The sequence below is a fragment of the Bubalus kerabau genome, chromosome 6 (assembly GCF_029407905.1).
Source record: "Bubalus kerabau isolate K-KA32 ecotype Philippines breed swamp buffalo chromosome 6, PCC_UOA_SB_1v2, whole genome shotgun sequence".
NCBI lineage: Eukaryota > Metazoa > Chordata > Mammalia > Artiodactyla > Bovidae > Bubalus > Bubalus kerabau.
In genome coordinates, this window is record NC_073629.1 from 15,678,858 (window position 1) to 15,697,140 (window position 18,283).

The window sequence follows — 18,283 nt, forward strand, 5'->3', positions numbered from 1 at the left end:
GTGTGCCTCTTGGAGGCTGTGTGCGGCCTGTTTCCTTTTCTTTGGCTTTATATCTTTGTGGCTGTGCCGGGGCTTCATTGCTGCGCACAGTCCTCTGCTGTGAGCTTCTCCCGCTGCAGAGCAGGGGCTCTAGAGCGCGGGCCCAGTGGTCGTGATGCACAGGCTTAGCTGCCCCTCACATGGATAATCTTCCTGGACCAGGGACGGAGCCTGGGCCCTCTGCATTGGCAGGCGGATTCTTAACAACCACTGGACCACCAGGGAATTCCTTCCTTTTCTTTTTAAATTCCTTAGAGCAGGCATTGGATTTACAAGAAAAATTGACAATTTCCAAGATATGCAGAAACATCAAGGTATAAAAGAGTAAGTATACTATTGTGTTTAAAAATTTTTTTAGAATTTTTTCTCTAGAATTTGGTTGCTTCCCAACCAGTCCATTCTGAAGGAAAATCAGCCCTGGGACTTCTTTGGAAGGAATGATGCTAAAGCTGAAACTCCAGTACTTTGGCCACCTCATGCGAAGAGTTGACTCATCGGAAAAGACCCTGATGCCGGGAGGGATTGGGGGCAGGAGGAGAAGGGGACGACAGAGGATGAGATGGCTGGATGGCATCACTGACTCAATGGACGTGAGTCTCAGTGAACTCTGGGAGTTGGTGATGGACAGGGAGGCCTGGCGTGCTGCGATTCATGGGGTCGCAAAGAGTTGGACACGACTGAGCGACTGAACTGACTGACTGACTGAGGGAGCTGAGAGGAAATGAACCTGATATTCCATGAAATGTTTCTGTATGGTTTGAACTTTGTAACGCATTGTTGTTCAGTTGCTATGTCATGCCCGATTCTTTGCGACCCCATGGACTGGAACATGCCAGACTCCCCTGTCCTTCACTTTACCTCCCGGAGTTTGCTGAAACTCATGTTCACTGAGTCAGTGATGCTGTGTAATCATCTCCTCCTCTGCCGCCGCCTTCTCCTCTTGGCCTTGATCTTTCCCAGGATTAGGGTCTTTGGCAAACATAAAGACATAGTGAAGCCACTGAGTGGCATGAAGGGAACTGCACGGTGCTGTTTAGGAAGCTCACTGAGGTAGCCTGGTGGAAGGTGGGCTGGGGGAGGAGCCCGGAGTAGTTAGGAGCAGAGAAACAAATCAGCAAAGGATAACAGCAACTCGAACAAGAAGTGGTGGGTTATGTAATAAGGATGGAGAGGAGGAAGTTATTGAAAAGGTACTTCTCAAGGCTTGGGAGGTGCATCAGTCAGAGAAGCAGAACCATATTATTCAATAAAAAGCATTTGTTAAATGGGTTCAAGCTTTCCAGTTGTGGCAGCTGGTTAAACAGTCTGTGTAAGGGTGCTGTCTGATGCTATACCATCAGTCTAGCTAAACTGGGGATTGGTCAGCGATGGAGTTTCATTTTTGATAGGGAATCCTTGAAGAGGTGGTTTAGGGTAGGGACATTCAGACTCTATCATAGTAATTTTTCAAATAAAGCATTAATAAAATCCAAGTTATAAACAGTAGCTACCTGTCATTTAATGCAGACCCACTGTGAGGCACATGACATATATCATGTGATTTAATTCTCACAAAATCCCTGAAAGTTTAGCATTATTATTACCTTTACATAAGGTGAAACAGAGATAAGATAAAATTAGAGAAGGAAATAGGGTAAGACAGATAGCTAGTAAGTGGCTGTGCTAAGTCACTTCGGTTATGTTTGACTCTGTGCGACTCCATGGACGGTAGCCCTTCAGGCTCCTCTGTCCATGGGATTCTCCAGGCAAGAATGCCGGAGTGAGTTGCCACTTTCTTCTCCAGGGGATCTTCTCAACGCAAGGATGGAACTGGCGTGTCTTACATCTAACCTGCACTGGCAGGTGGCGAGGTTTCGTGGTAAACCTGCATTTACCACTAGCGCCACCTGGGAAAGCCCAAAAAGTGGGAACCAAACTTCTGACTATAACCAGCCACGTGGACCTGGTGAGAACCAGACTCTTCTGAAACTGATGTGAGTCTCTGTTTTCTCAAATCTCAGAAAGCTGGTAACAGATACTACTATTGTTAATACATGGATTAAAGGTGTTGATTCATTCCATACAGTGTGCTGCGCGGCAGTGGTCCCCAACCTTTCTGGCACCAGGGACCAGTTTCACAGAAGACAGCGTTTTCCACGGTGGAAGAAGGGGAGGCAGGATAGATCTGGGTGGATTCGGGCACATTGTGATTTGCTGTGCACTTCACTTATTTGTGCCGTGCACGGCTTTGTCTAGCAGCGCTCAGTGTGGGCTGCTCTTCACTGGGGCGGGACGGCTTCTCGTTGCAGTGGCTTCTCTTGTCGCGGGGCACGGGCTCTAGGTGCTTCGGCTTCAGGAGCTGTGGCTCTTGGGCTCTGGAGTGCGGGCTCAGTAGTTGTGATGTCCAGGCTTAGTCTCCCAGTGGCATGCTGGATCCGGACAAGAGATTGAACCAGTGTCCCACAAACTACAAGGCAGATTCTTCAGCCCTGGACCACCAGGAAAGCCCTGCTGTGCACCTTATTTCTATTAGTATCACATCAGCTCCACCTCAGATCATCAGGCATTAGATCCTTACAGTTGGGGACCCCTGCTCTGGGGGTTTAGAACTTATTTCTTTCAGGAAGCTGTAGAAAGGGGCTGTACCATACAAAGCTGCCAGACTCGGCTGGAGTTTGAGGAAACTTCTTAGGGACCATGATAAAAGTAAATAGGAAGTGAATGGTCTGGAAGAGATAAGTCAAGCTGTGAGTCCCAATCTCATAAACTGAATAAAGACTGGAAAATTTCTGTAGAATTTAGTCTCTTCAGACCCACAACAAGCAGAATGCCAAAGAAATTCAATTTGGCCAATTCCAAATAGGCTCTTTCCATCTTACAACACTTTAAGAAACATACTTAATTTTTAAGGAAAAGCTACATGATTATTTAAAACGTGAAAACCACAGCTAATAAACCGGTGTTAGTTTCAGGACATCTTGTTGCCATCACAGGCCCGTTACAAGGAACCCGCCACAGCAGAGGCTGGGAGCTGACTGCAGCCCCGTTGGCGCCACGTGTGCAGGCGCTGGGCTGCTCCTCCTGTATACCGTGGGGCCTCCCATCTGACTGGTCCATTAAAGAAACATCCATTGTCTTCCATGCACTTTGTGACCATGGCTTAGAGGTAGGCACAGAGCCGCTCCAGCAGCCCGGGATTCCTGTTACTTAAGAACAGCAGCTCCTTCTTCCCTTCTTCTGTATGAGCTAAAATAGAATCAAACATAGATAATTGGCAGATTTCTCCTGCAGCATTGTTACTCAGCAAAATCTATAGTCAGAGGCTACGTTATCCAAGTTATATTCTAATGTAATTAATACTCCCAAGACCTCACTTCTAGACCCTTTATTCTGCAATGCCCCCCACCCAAGTATTATTTTTTCTATGCATGATTTTCTTTTCTGCCTGTTCCTCCAACCAGCATCTAACCCTCCCTCTGTTCCAAGACTATACTCTGGACTTGAAGGGCTCTTGTGAAATCTCACCATGGTGCCTCCTAACTCATCATGCTGCAGTGACTTTATACACTCCCCCTTATTCCTCTAATAACCCATCCCAATTTGCAGCTAATTCTCTATCATCTAGTGACAGAAACACCTTTATTTTTCCTCCACCCCCTACCCCACACACCCCAGAGCTAAGGGCAAGGGTAGAATGAGCAGCTGGCACACTTTCAAACACAGATACTAGGACAGGTACTAGGACAGATACTAGGACAGGTATGGCAAGGATTTGGTTTGGTGCTGGAGTAACTCCTCACACGGTTTCAGTCATTCTGTGGGTGTCCCAGCACGTAAGCCTCTCAATCCAGGCTTGCTGAATGCTGAGTAGGTGCAACAGCGAGAGTGTGGCAGCAGCTAAGCCCCTGGAAGCTCTGCCAGTGCTCCTCTATGAGCACGAGCACCGTATTCTAGAGTAATACAAGAATTTGGGGAGAGATATGTCTCATATAAATTAAACTATAACCACCCGCCAACCTCACACTTTCTTTACCATCTAATCAGCCAGGAAGAGATCAAGATAAAAGGGAAAAAAGATGAAAAACAAATTACAGGCTGCTCCTGAGGGAAGAAATTAAGGTTCTGACTCAGTGGGGTTCTTCTGTGAGAGGAAAAAATTAAGCAACTGACCTTTCTCATGTTGAAGCCAATTGTTCTCCAAATAATACTGAAGACAACCTTCAAATTCCTTTGGGTTATAATTGGAAACCAGGATGGGAATAAAGGGATCCAGGGTATCAAATCCTTCCTGGAGAAGAAAAAGGATAAAGAAATAGTATTCGTTAAGTGACAAATTGGTATTTATTTAAACACTTTTCAGGGTAAGGTTTTTGCTTTTGTTGTGTTCCACCTGATTTCACATTCTCTGGGGCTGGTTACTGTTGTTCTACATGGCCACACACAGTATATTTAAAAAAGAGATACTGCTTGAGACACGGGGGCGAGGGGGAGCCACTTATCTGAGCGTATACCCGCATAAACATACACATCTTCAACTTTTTGGAGTTCTAACTTCAACAGGCAACAATAGTTTTGATAGTTCATATACTCCAAAACAAAACAAAAAAACCCAAAATGACAAGGAGTGGGGGGAAAAGATCCTGAATGGCATATAAACTGAAACAAATGAATCAAATTGTAAAGTTCAAACATAACACTGAAGGGAGAAGGGAAGCTAAGAGAAACTAACTTGCGAATGGAGTATTTGAAGAAAGACTCTGGCTCCTGTCTGACTCTTTGCAACCCCATGGGCTATACAGTCCCTGGAATTCTCCAGGCCAGAATACTGGAGTGGGTAGCCTTTCCCTTCTCCAGGGGATCTTCCTACGACCAAACCTGGGCCTCCCCCATTGCAGGCAGATTGTTTACCAGTTTAGCCACGAGGGAAGCCCAGGAACACTGGAGTGGGTAGCCTATCCCTTCTCCAGCAGATCTTCCCGACCCAGCAATCAAACCACTGTCTCCTGCATTGCGGGCGGATTCTTTATCTACTGAGCTATCAGGAAAGCCCAAAGACCCTTAGGCTAAAGATGAAAACTGCTCTGAAACATAGTGAAACTAAATAAAAGGAAAAAAAAAATTTTGTGTTCTAATGTCTGGCAAGGAAAGGGCCAAGACCCAGGCTTGCTGAGAGCAGAGGCCCTCCCCGTCCCCAGGCTGATCTTAAGAGGAGGCTGCAGCAAGCTGGGCAGCCACCATCAAGAAGGCCCTGTCAGGGGCCAGAGCTCCTTTGCCAGTGTAGGCTCCTCAAGTTGGGACTGCATAACTAAACCAGTGGAACTTTTTTTTTTTAACAGCTTTTTTCCCCCCAAAATGCTTTGTAGTTGTGTGTGCAGCACTTCACCCTGATATGTGTGCTGTACAATAAGAACCAAACCTAATCTATTCTGGGAGCAAAAAAACAAACCCGCTTCTTACTTATAGAGAGGCAAGGGTTAGCAGTTCTGAAATTACTTTTTCTGTAATCTAAGATTGAGCTAATATGTAAATACACTGTGAATGAGAGCAGAGTTCCTACTGGAGATGAGGTTTTCAAATATGGAAAGCAGGAGGATATAATGGATGCTGTGATGCTAGCTGGAATTAGAAGTATCAGACTTCTGTTTTTTTTAATGTAGAGAAACAGATACAGGTGTGTGTGCTTATGTATACAGAAACACATGTGTACAGAACATATACACACGTATGTATGTATGAATAGTGCATATATCTACTTGCTGACTCTGCTCGAGGGCCTGGAAGAAGGGACACCCACATCCTAGTAGTAATGAGCATACCTAGCACTCAGGTCTTGGTTTCTAAATACCATCCTCCTCCAAAATGAACCAAAGCTCCTTGAAGAAGTGGCTGATTTTAGCACTGGGGTATGGAAAATACAAGGTGAATCTGGAACATATTCTTGTGCCTAAGGTAAAGAAGTGCTTAGAAAAGACGGGGGCAGAGGAGGAGAGGTATGGAGAAAAATGATGGCGACACATTAAAGGGACAGAGAAGCCAGCTTCAAGGGCGCCTACCGGCCCAGTCTGGGATAACTTAAGCACCAAAATAAAGAACGATAGTCAAGGTTTGTGTGTGCATGTTCAGTTGCGTCCGACTCTGCGACCCCACGGACTGCAGCCTGCCAGGATCCTCTGTCCATGGAATTTCACAGGCAAGAATACTGGAGTGACTTACCATTTTCTCCTCCAGGGGATCTTCCTGACCCAGGAATTGAACATTTGTCTCTTGTGTCTCCTGCATTGGCAGGCAGATCCTTTACCACTGTGCCACTTTTAGAATCCATTAAATAAGAATCCACACTCTTATGTGTAGCAACAAATATATAAATACATAATGCAGAAAGGAAAATTCTTCAATATAAGAGAGGGTCAACTGATACATTTAGTAGTAATGATGGCGCTAGAAAATGTCCATCTTGTAACTGTCATGTGATTTAGGGCGGAATCACTGATGAGAACTAAAACTGCTAAGGGGAAGCTTGAGAAATAAAGTCTCAAAGTATATCTTCATGAGATATTTATTCATTATGAAGGGAAAAGAGTAACTTTGTTAAGCAGACAAAGTGGACATCACCATAACCAAGTGTTCAGAGTTTATACTGCCAGTAAGAGGAGAAATAAGCTTTACGTGTGTTCAGATATTATGCACTGAGAAGGCACAATATAACTTCTAACATCCCATATACTCAAGAAAAACACATCAGACAAACCCATAAAGTAACCCAACATAAGATAACTAGCATATACTCTTCAAGAACAGAGATATAAATATGAAGGTTATAAAAGACTAAGGATCTGCACCAGGTTGAAGCAGACTAAAGATTCAGGGCAGCAAGTGTGGTGCCTCGTCCAGGACCCCCCTTCCCTGTAAAGGACGCTAGAAAACTGGCAAAATCAGAATGCATTATATAGATAACAGTCAATGGCAATTTTCTGATTTTGGTAATTGGGATGTGTTAATACATTAGAGTCTCTTTGATTTTAGAAAATATGCATATAACAAGGGCTTCCCTGATAGCTTAGTTGGTAAAGAATCCACCTGCAATGCAGGAAACCCTAGTTCGATTCCTGGGTCAGGAAGATCCCCTGGAGAAAGGCTAGGCTACCCACTCCAGTATTCTGGGACTTCCCTTGTGGCTCAGCTAGTAAACAATCCGCCCGCAATGCAGGAGACCCAGGTTCGATCCCTGGGTTGGGAAGATTCCCCGGAGAAGGGAATGGCTACCCACTCCAGTATTCTGGCCTGGAGAATTCCATGGACTGCGTAGTCCACGGAGTTGCAAAGAGTCGGACACGACTGAGCGACTTTCAAGATATAAAAGAGGGCATCATATCTCAGGTTCAGTTCAGTTCAGTTCAGTTCAGTCACTCAGTCGTGTCTGACTCTTTGCGATCCCATGGACTGCAGCACACCAGGCTTTCCTGTCCATCACCAACTCCCAAAGCCTGCTCAAACTCATGTCCATTGTGTCAATGATGCCATCCAACCGTCTCATCCTCTGTTGTCCCCTTCTCCTCCCACTGTCAATCTTTCCCAGTATCAGGGTCTTTCCCAATGAGTCAATTCTTTGCATCAGGTGTTCAAAGTATTGGAGTTTCAGCCTCAGCATCAGTCCGTCCAAAGAACACCCAGGACTGGTCTCCTTTAGGATGGACTGGTTGGATCTCCTTGCAGTCCAAGGGACTCGCAAGAGTATCTCAGGTTACTATTAACATAATTCAGAATAAAAAAAAAAGATGGAGAGAAAGAGTAAAGCAAACATGGGAAAGTGTTAGCATTTTAGGAATCTAAATGTTAAGGTGCAGAGGAATATGCTTTTTCTCCAAGTCTGAAATTATGCCCCAATATATATATATGTGTGTATCTTCAGACAGAATGACTAAAGTAAACAAACTTTCTGTGATCCGACCTTTCCCAGCAGCTCCTGGGGCAGATAGGCTTTCCGGGGCTTAAAGAGAGACCCAGTCTGGCTCACAGTCAACACGATGGCACCTCCTTGCTGAAATAAAGAAGAAAAAGCTGAATTTCAGCAAGACAGAAAAATGCATTTTAATCATCTGCACATTTTTTTTTGCCATATAGAACAGTTAAATGGCAACTAAATTTTAATTTGTGATTTGACCCTGACAATAAATTGCTACATGATCTTAAATTTATCAAAATCCTCTCCAAAGTCGGTAAGAAATAAAAACACCTTGAACAAATGCAGTCAAGTGAAATTATGCCAATATTTAAAAAAAAATGCTTTTGAATAAGTGTACTCCAGTCAAGATGATAGATAAGCCAAATTACAGACATTAAATAAGATAAAAGAACTTTCTGTCCACGTACTTAGAGACTGGTTAAGTATTAGCAATGAAGCAATCAAACGTCTTTGAAATGAAAATACATTTTTTTCTGAAACGTGTTAGGCATTGTATGTACTCACCCAATCATTTTTCACCATTTTCCTCAGGTTGTAAATAAGGGCTAGTTCTTCCGGGGCAATCTGCATATTGGTCAACGTGTGAGAGGGAGAAGGAGAAGAGAGGGAGAGAAGAGAACATTACTTGCTTTACCTGGATGCTCTGAGATAGCTGCATTGACAACAACCAAAAACTCCTCAACTGGGATTTCTCTGGTGGTCCAGTGGTTAGGACTCCATGCTCTCACTGCCAAGGGTCCAAGTTCAATCCTTGATTGGGGAACTAAGATCTCACAAGCCATGCTGCATGGCCAAAAAACAACAAACTACATAACTGTGTACCTGGAGGTACATCTCTGGGATAGGCTACGCGGCCACTGGTCCTCAAACTGCCCTGCTTCTGGAGATTAAAAACAGTAGAAAAAATAACCACTGCCCCAAACCACTTATTACCTTGATGCTTCTGATCGTCTCTGCTTAGAATACGGAACATCATTTTGAAAAGACAATAGAAAAAATTGTGAAAAGGAAACACAGCTTTTGCTGTCATGCTCTTGGTGTTCAGCAGATGATAGAACATAGCATCACCTTGTCTTTCTGATACTATTTTCACTATACGTCTTATTTCATATATTCCAAAATCAAGAAAATATACTGCCTGGTTTAAAAGGCTATGTCTCAGCCTACATATATAAAGATCCCTGAAATCAGAGAAACCAAAATAGAGAAACTTAGTTTTCCTACCGGGCTTTTATCTTCTCTTTTCAGTGTGGTCCTTCCCCAGAGAGCATTGACTCCATCCACTGCCACCAGGAGGCGAAAAATACCCAGAGAACTTTGCCTCTTGAGCTCTTTAAGCACAATCCCAACTGCATCTGTGGCATTCCTCACTCGCATTATGCCCTGTAGGGGAAGAGGGACAGGGGACTGCAGTGCTGCAAGAGGCTGTCTCTGGTTATGATCGAGTTCACGTCCCGTCTTTTTTAAATACCTGTTCAACTACTTCTGCCAGAGGACTGCCTTTCTCAGTGCTTTCTCGCTTATTCCAGACATACTTGTCTTGAACTTTTATCTAAAAATAAAACAAAGACCAAAAAAGGCCACTTAGCCTGAGAATGAACCCATCCCTAGCTAGGAAGGTAGGGTAGGAGGTTAAGGTTATTAGCAGTCAGCTTTAATCTATTTTTCAAGCCAAGTAAGAGACCTTGGCAGGAAGTGAATGCTTTCTAGCCCATTTCTGCCTGGAGCTGGAGCATAAAGAAACACAAGGAAAAACATAAGGGATTCTGATCAAAAAGGCCCAGGATGAAGCCTTGCCATCTGAATTTTTAACAAGCTCCTAGGTGATTCTGACTTACATCCAGAGTTGAAAACCCCTAGCCCACAAGAATCACTTAAAAATAATTTTACAAATCTGTTTCTGGTTCCTAAAAGATCCAATCTGGAAAAAATTATGTAGTTGAAATGTTCGTTAGAGGATTTTAGGCTGTCACCTTGGAAAAGTCAATGAATCTGTCTGGACATCCTTTTGCTACACACAGATGCAGACAGCTTACTGCTGCCTCTATTTCCCATGCGTAAATGAGTTTCAGGGTATGAACTCACTGTGAATAAATGTATGCAAGAAAGAAAAAAACGGTATAGTTACCCCAACTACAATATTAGTTCTCCATAGTCTACTGGTACTTAGGGCACAAAGAAGATAAAATCTTAAGGACTGTCCAGCACCAAACTTCTGGGAGTCTAGTCACCTGACTCAAGAAACGCTCATTTGCAGTTTTGAAATTCTTCAGCCAGATTGAAGCTTCTAAAGGTTGATCAAAGCGCTGTTTGTTGTAGGTGGACTGCAGAAGATCCCGGCAGTTTTTCACCCAAAGGTGAGCTAATCAAAAGGCAAAAGAAAACAAACTAGGTAGAACTGAGTGTATTCAACTCAAAATACTCCATGCCCCTTTCTGTTACGGGAGATGACTTTAGATTCCCATATATATTTCTTAAAGCCTTCCTGCTTCAGAGGTTTATTTTTTGGTCTGCTGCTGCTGCTGCTAAGTCGCTTCAGTCGTGTCCAACTCTGTGCGACCCCATTAGACGGCAGCCCAGCAGGCTCCCCTGTCCCTGGGATTCTCCAGGCAAGAACTGGAGTGAGTCGCCATTTCCTTCTCCAATGCATGAAAGTGAAAAGGCAAAGTGTCTAGTTCATCGTAAATATTATCACTATACACAATACATGAACAAATGGATTAAAGGTCACCTTAGCTTCTTGGCAGTTTTAGTTAGAATATGTCGATGCAAACAACACTGAACAAAACAAGGAGAGACAGGGACTTCCCTGATGGTCCAGTGGTTAAGAGTCCACCTGCCAACGCAGGGGACACGGGTTTGACCCCTGGTCTGGCAAGATTCCACGTGCTGCAGAGCAACTAACCTCATTCTCTGTAACTACTGAGTCCGCACACTGCGATGAGAAGCCCATGTACTGTAACAAAAAGTAGCCTCTGCTCGCTGCAACTAGAGAAAGGCCACAGATAGCTAGGAAGACCCAGTGCAGTCAAAAATAAGTAAAATTATGTACTAAAGAAACAAAACAAGGAGGGATGTGTATGAAGTGTGAGAGTGTAATTTTTAAACTTCATGCTAACAACCCAGAATGCTGGCAAGCAGTACCATGGCAAAGGCTCTGTGGGTCTCAAAGTTGTTAGCTGATGGCATAAAGCCTGTGGTGAACACAAAGGTGGGAGTTCATGCTCATGGGCATCAGGTAACTACCAGAGGCCTGCGTTACCGAGAGGACCGCTGGGCCAAAATACTTCATTCCTATTATCAAAAGGTTCCCGAACTGGCTCACAGCAGTCTGCCTCTGGAGCAGGGCCTGCCAGAAAACTGCAGCCACAGTGCCACCACATAACAGAATAACCAACCCCACAGAGTGAGGGGAGGAAGGTCTTACCATCTGGAATATGCAGTATCAGCCAGTCTTGTTTTGCACAGAAATGAATAATATGGCAAAGACTGAGGGTCTTTCCTGTTCCCTTTTCGCCATCTAAAGCACTTGCTGTTAAAGAAAACACTACCAAAAGGGACACTTCCACTGTCAAGAAATACAGCATTTCTTCTTTTCCCACATTTGAGGGAGGAAAGCCCTGGCTCAGACGGCCTGGGCAAGCAGGAAAGGATACAGAGAATGTATCGTACAGCTGGGTGAGCAAAATCGGTGTTTTTCAGGTAATGCAGGAGCTCGAGGGCTGGTTTCCTTACCATCAGGCAAGCTTCATTGAATGTCTTCACCTAACAAGACAGGAAAAGAGGGAGGAAAGGGTGGGGCTGGAACGTCTAGCCAGCTCTGGTAATATACACCGAGCCTAATACAGCAACCATAGGATCAAACTGCCTACTCTTCATTTACTCAGTTAAAGGATGTTGGTATTGAATTTGAAAATTTAACCATGTAATTTAGCTAAAAATTAAAACACATCATCCCACACCGAGCACTTAACAGTCAGCTTTTGATTATTTCTGTAAATGAAGCATTAGTTAATTGAAATTTACAAAAAATTCTGATGTCTCATAACATAACTATGCATACTACTTAAGGTTGATACAAATATTACAAGTGTGTAAAATGCTGAACAAGGTATCTGATACATGCTAATCATCAAATTAGCTGATGGCATAAAGCCTGTTAATTCTTTAAAATTTATTTTTAGCTAGATCTTACTGTAACCACCTACACTTTTCTCTGAACTATATATGTACCAGCTCAGGAGCAGGTGTGACCAGTTGCCTCAGCTATGAGGCCATACTTGACAATACCAGCATATAGATATACCAGAGAACTAACACACAAAATTAATTCCTTTAAAAAAAAATTAATCCCCTTTTAGCCACCAGGAATAGTTTGGTGGAAAAATTTTGGAAGCAGTGATATGTGTGAAAATGGTTTGCAAATAAAGTATTTAATAATGTGTATTGATAAAAATAAATATCTAACAAATACTATTCACAAGTATGTTAGATAAGGGTTAAAATAATGTTGATTTTTTTTTTTTTAATCCTAACCAAACAACTGGATTGGAAGAGGACTTTGACAGGTAAGTTCAAATTTAACAGAAAGTGAAAACTTCAAAAACATGATACAGATATTAAAACAGAAATGCTGTTATTAGGCAATATGACAGTACTAAATACACAGACAACAGCGAGCGGGTTGGCTTTTTACATAAATGGAAGCCGTGGAAAGAATGAGTGATTCCCTCCAAAGCACTGGTGGGTAAGCCATTCTGAAAGCAACCTGGGATCAAGTTAGACCCTCAGAACCACGTTAGAGATTGCACTACGAATGTCTTGGAACAGTTTAATGATTTCTTGTAATTGTGTCCTATTTCCAAACAACAAAATTTTGGATGAGAGTCTGTGGTCGAGAATTAGCTCCTTTACTGGTGTCTCATCTGATTTCTTGAAACGAAGCACACTAAAGAAATGACATCCTCTGGCTTCTAAGCCAAATATCACCCGCACAGTCAAGTTTGATATTTCAATAAGAAGGAATAATTTCTGAGACTGAAAATAATTGAGCAGGAATTAGCCAAAGAACCAGTTTTGCCAATAAACCCTGCTTCCAGTTAACTGAATTCTTTCACTGGCTATTAAGGCAACCCAAGATCACACTCTTTGGGTTGACGTTATGACTACAAAACTGTATTTTCTGAAAACCCATGAGACTGAAGAACAATGAGTGACACATCTAAGCCATTTGTTGTTTCTGACTCATGAATACGTTCTTATTTTTCTACTCATATTAACTATTTTCAGGATATCTTGCTAAAGCAAATATTAAATTAATTTTTAACAATTTTTGAAGGCTGAAGTTTCTAGAAATCTGTTGGGTAACACAAGAAAAAAGAGTGGGGTATTATTTATTTACTTAAGAATATTTTGCCTGGCTTCAAAAAGGATTTAAATTGGTTAACTTCAGATCTGCTTAAAGTAATAATAGTAACAGCAGTATTCACAAAAGATAATCAATAGCTGAATTTATCTTTTTGAAGATGCAAATTAAATCTTTTAGTTTTCTACTCATTTAATTCTACAAACACCTTGTGTTACAAGTCCCCTCTACAACCCTCCCGCTTTGAGCACCTGCATTACAAAGCGAGGAGGCAGGCCATGGGGGAGTACGGTCTTCAGTTCTGGGATGGGTATGCTGTAGTGCTGGCCCACGTGCCGCTCCCCATGCTTGGTCTAGGAAATAAAAATGCAGACAAGTATAATGGAGAGCGACCAAGACTTTGAAAAAGCATCAAGGGCTTTCCAGACGCCACAGAGGAAACAGTTCTCAGAGCTGGAAAAGATATTCTATTCTTTAATTTCTTTCTTTTTTTTTTTATTCTTTAATTTCTTATCTTAGACAAAAATGTTCACTGTTGTCCCCAAATCCACAGTGCATGTATTGAACATAAAGCTTATATTGGCCTGAATGATGCAGCCAGTTGCTCAGCAACATAAACCCTAGATGTGGAGGCAGCAGAGACAATTCTTGCCATCTGGATTCTTCTGTGCTGTGTATAGAGATGCTCCAATCACGTGACAAGATCATCTGCATGCCACTGTTGCCATAGAAACCCCAGAGGAACTGGCAGATAAAGGGACTACAATTACAGGGAAACGCTGAAAGACACTTCAATGACTTCATTCACTTATCCTATTTCATTTTGTGCTTGTGAAAGTAGATGAACGCTAGAGACATAAATACAACACACCCTGCTGAGATGGTGTTTTGGGTAATGAGTTATTTTTTTCCCATTCCACATGTGCAGCATATGTTAAGATGGGGCAACTCAGGGGGCAAGGGTAGGGACAAAAAGGAGAGAAAAACTATTGGTTCCCTTCACATTTAGGCACAGATCACACAACTAATTTCATTTATAAGAGGCAACAATAATACTGAGGAATGAGAAATAAGTGTTTAGCCTAATGGGACCTGAGGTAGAAAATGCAACCAGATTGGTTACTAGAAAGACTGTGTTCTGGACCTGCCCTGCCATGTGATCCTGGGTATGTAAGTCGATTTCTTAGGATTCTCCAAACCAGGGTTGGTAGACTATGACTGGCTATCCATTTTCATAAATAAAGTTCTACTGGAGCACAGCCATTTGTTTATGGCACAGCTAAGCAGCTGTAACAGAGATCACTTTGGCTCATATGTCTAAAATATTTATTATCTGGTCCCTGAAGGAAAAGTTTGCTAACCCATCATACAGTAAGATCAACAATAATTACTAAATTTAACTTCTAAGATATTGAATATTTAAGTGTTTACTAGGTACCCACTCTCTATATATAACAAAACTGACAGCATGAAGTGAGTTCAATGGCAGGCATTAAATCAGAACAGATACAGGCTGAGCTGCCCGAGTTATGTTACTGGAGGATCAGATAGGGATGAGGAAGATGAAGGTTCCAGAATGCTGTCTCAGGTACATTGTCTGACTGTATGTAAATCTGCTTACCTTCCTTTGGTTTCAGTTTTCCTGATACATAAAACAATGGCAAACAAATTATAAGCCCTGAAAAAAATCCATATACACATTAGCAACTTACCGGATCGTTCTCAAGAGTGCGGGAAATAGCTCTGGGACTCTCAGTTGGAACCTGGTTATCCAAGTGAGCAACAGGGCACTGGGGTGCCTGGGTCCCTAAGTGCAAAAAACGTCCAGGGTCCAACTATAAAAGAAACCATTTTAGTTTTAAATTATTAGGCTTTTTGTGCTTGCTACAACACTGAGGTTTAAAGCCAGATGTGCAACAGGGGAAAATATTACTAACATGCATTTTAGTTTTATGTAAAACAGAACCTTGTTATTATTTATAATTCTCGAAGTCCAATCACATTATTCATACTCTGAATCTGTTTCAGCTGGTGTTGCTATGTCTGGGCGCTGTCCCACATGGAAACAATTCCATTAGAGACTGTTCAGGAGTATAGCTCAGCCATTAACAACTAGACTCAGGAAACTTCTTTTAATGCTCTTGCCCAAAGTGATGAATGGTGGTCAGTACTGTACAATTCCCAGCTGTCTAGTAATCCTAGTCACCTCAGTTATTAGGGGATTAGTGCAATGTTCCTATTTGTCAGGTATAATTACACTTCCTGCAACAATGTGCTGGCTAGCTCTGCCCTGAAATAAAGAATCTTTCATTAAGGACGAGTAATGAGGGAGTGCATAAAGCACCCAGCTAAGTGAAAATAAACCGCTCTACAGGCAAGTTGGTGAACTGCACATGGAAACCTCAAAACTGGGGGAAGGCTGGGCAAGAGGATGCAATTTCAGGAGATAAATCCAAGAAAAAGCTAACTGGAGAACTCCTAAGCTGAGTTAGGATAACAGGCCTTGTTTATAAGTAAAGAGATGCCAATTACAAGAGAAAGATTAGAGTACGGATCCAGCAGAGTCAGGAGGACAGGGGTGTGAGAGATGGTTATAGTAATGGAGTTGCTTGCTAGGTCAATAGGTAATAGGAAAGCTGCTTGTATTTATATTCAGTCTCACTAAGCAGCTGCATGAGTGTAGAAAATGTATATTATTTTTATACCACCTTTTGTAACACTTTTATCCATTTATAAGACCTTTAACTCCGTAACAGCTTTTTAACTAGTATCTTTGAATCTTTGACAGTCCAAAAGATTTGTCCTCCCAAACAGGTTTCATGTTCAGCTAATCAAAAAGTTGGGATGACTCTTGACTTATGTTAAAATAAGTCTCAAAGTCCTTAACATGATGACGAAGGCCACTGCTGTAAGCTCAACCCACCTTTCTAGTCCCGCCCCGTCCACACTCTAGTCGGCCAACCATGCTAAAACACATTATTCACTTTTATGCCTTCATAATTCTGCTCATTCTACTTCAACTTCCCTCTCCCCCTATTTAAATCTTACTTATCCTTTAAGACTCATCTCAAATGACATATCCTTTGTGAAGATTTGCCAGACACCTCCAGGCAAAAGCAATGATCTTTCCCTCTCTATTGATAGCACTTTCTTTGTATTGCATGCATTTTTACTCTGCCTGGAACTACATTCATGGTTTTCATTAACTGAGTACCTAAAAAATGCTAGGCAACACATATACACATTATTTTTGAGCCAAGAATCCTAGAAGATAGGTAGAGAATTACACTGCTTTATTATGAGGGACATCATGGTTCAGGGAAGTTAGATAATTTTGTCTAAAGTCATTGAGTTGGTAGGTATTGAAACCAGAATCCAAATCCAAGTCTTTCTGACTCCAAAATCTTTATCATGCTATCTTACATGTAAGTTTGTCTCCCATTTTAGGCCACACACACTTGGAAGAGAAGGGATCAGGTATTGTACATCTTTGTGTCTACTTCTCCGAGTACATAATGCACCACAAATGCTTCATGCTCATGCCCTGGAATAAAAAGTCTTTCCCAGAGACATGTGATGGGGGAGCACATACAGCATCAAGCTAACAGAGTGAACTGCACTGCACTACAGCTTGGTGAACTGCACATGCAAACCTCTGAACCAGATTCACATACATTAATACTGAGTTGGCCAAAAGGTTCGTTCAGGTTTTTCCATAACATCTTATGGAAATTTTTTGGCCAACCAAATATAAAGTAATAGGGTAAAGTAATACAATTGCTGCAACTTTGAGGATGCAGAGACAGCAATGTTTATCACATATCTAAATACGCTAATCTCCCAGCCTCCTTTGCAGATAGATTGGGGTCACATTATTAGTTCTGCTGCTGCTGCTGCTGCTAAGTCGCTTCAGTCATGTCTGACTCTGTGCGACCCCATAGACGGAAGCCCACCAGGCTCCCCTGTCCCTGGGATTCTCCAGGCAAAAACACTGGAGTGGGTTGCCATTTCCTTCTCTAGTGCATGAAAGTGAAAAGTGAAAGGGAAGTCGCTCAGTCGTGTCCGACTCGTAGCGACTCCATGGACTGCAGCCAACCAGGCTCCCCTGTCCATGGGATTTTCCAGGCAAGAGTACTGGAGTGGGGTGCCACTGCCTTCTCTGATTAGTTCTGCTAATAAGCTCTAAATGGAAATAACTTGGGTCACTTCTAGTCAGGCAGCTAAGAATGGGTAAAAATTCCCTTTTTTCTTCTGCTGTGGCAAACAAATCTACAATGTGAGATCAGTTCAGTTCAGTTCAGTCGCTCAGTCGTGTCCAACTCTTTGCAATCTCATTAACGTAGCCTGCCAGGCTCCTCTATCCATGGAATTCTCCAGGCAAGCATATTGGAGTGGGTTGCCATTTCCTACTCCAGGGGATCTTCCCAACCCAGGGACTGAACCCAGGTCTCCCACATTGAGAACAGATTCTCTACCATCTGAGCCACCAGGGAAGCCCCCATATCTGCTTATAAACCAATTTTGATTTTTTGGCTGCAGCGCAGAACATGTGAAATCTTAGTTCCCCAACCAGGGATTGAACCTGTGCCTCCTGCAGGGGAAGTTCAGAGCCCTAACCACTGGACAGCCAGGGAATTCCCTGCCTGATAATCATTTTGGAAATACAGCAATAGCAAAACAAAGCACAGACACAAAACACACAAAAAATACACAAAAACCAATATCATGTGCTGAGTTAAGCCAATGAGAATTCGAGGCCTGTTACCTCAACACAGCATCTGAACAATGCACCTTACTACTGATAAAATTTTTTCAGTTCTACTGCAGAGAAAACATGTCTCCAAATAAAGTAGCATTCAAATGGGAAATTATATTCAAAGACCACTAGGTGGTGCTATTTCTACAAGAAACCTATGACATTTTAGTTAAGTGTTTTT

At 42.5% G+C, this 18,283-nt stretch overlaps 1 protein-coding gene across 3 annotated transcripts in view; it reads right to left on the reverse strand.

Moving 5' to 3' along the window:
• Positions 1-2,783: 2,783 nt before the first annotated feature.
• The window catches only part of DAP3 (death associated protein 3), a 42,704-nt gene continuing 27,204 nt past the window's right edge, over positions 2,784-18,283 (reverse strand). For all 3 annotated transcript variants that reach the window (XM_055584055.1, XM_055584054.1, XM_055584053.1), the window contains exons 3-13: positions 15,059-15,181; positions 13,598-13,699; positions 11,638-11,746; positions 11,409-11,501; positions 10,213-10,343; positions 9,453-9,533; positions 9,206-9,364; positions 8,486-8,545; positions 7,967-8,056; positions 4,189-4,306; positions 2,784-3,264 (exon numbers count right to left, since the gene is read on the reverse strand). In XM_055584055.1, the coding sequence (XP_055440030.1) occupies positions 3,179-3,264; positions 4,189-4,306; positions 7,967-8,056; positions 8,486-8,545; positions 9,206-9,364; positions 9,453-9,533; positions 10,213-10,343; positions 11,409-11,501; positions 11,638-11,746; positions 13,598-13,699; positions 15,059-15,181 (1,152 nt within the window). In that variant the 3' untranslated portion in view covers positions 2,784-3,178. The remainder of the gene's footprint in view (positions 3,265-4,188; positions 4,307-7,966; positions 8,057-8,485; positions 8,546-9,205; positions 9,365-9,452; positions 9,534-10,212; positions 10,344-11,408; positions 11,502-11,637; positions 11,747-13,597; positions 13,700-15,058; positions 15,182-18,283) is intronic.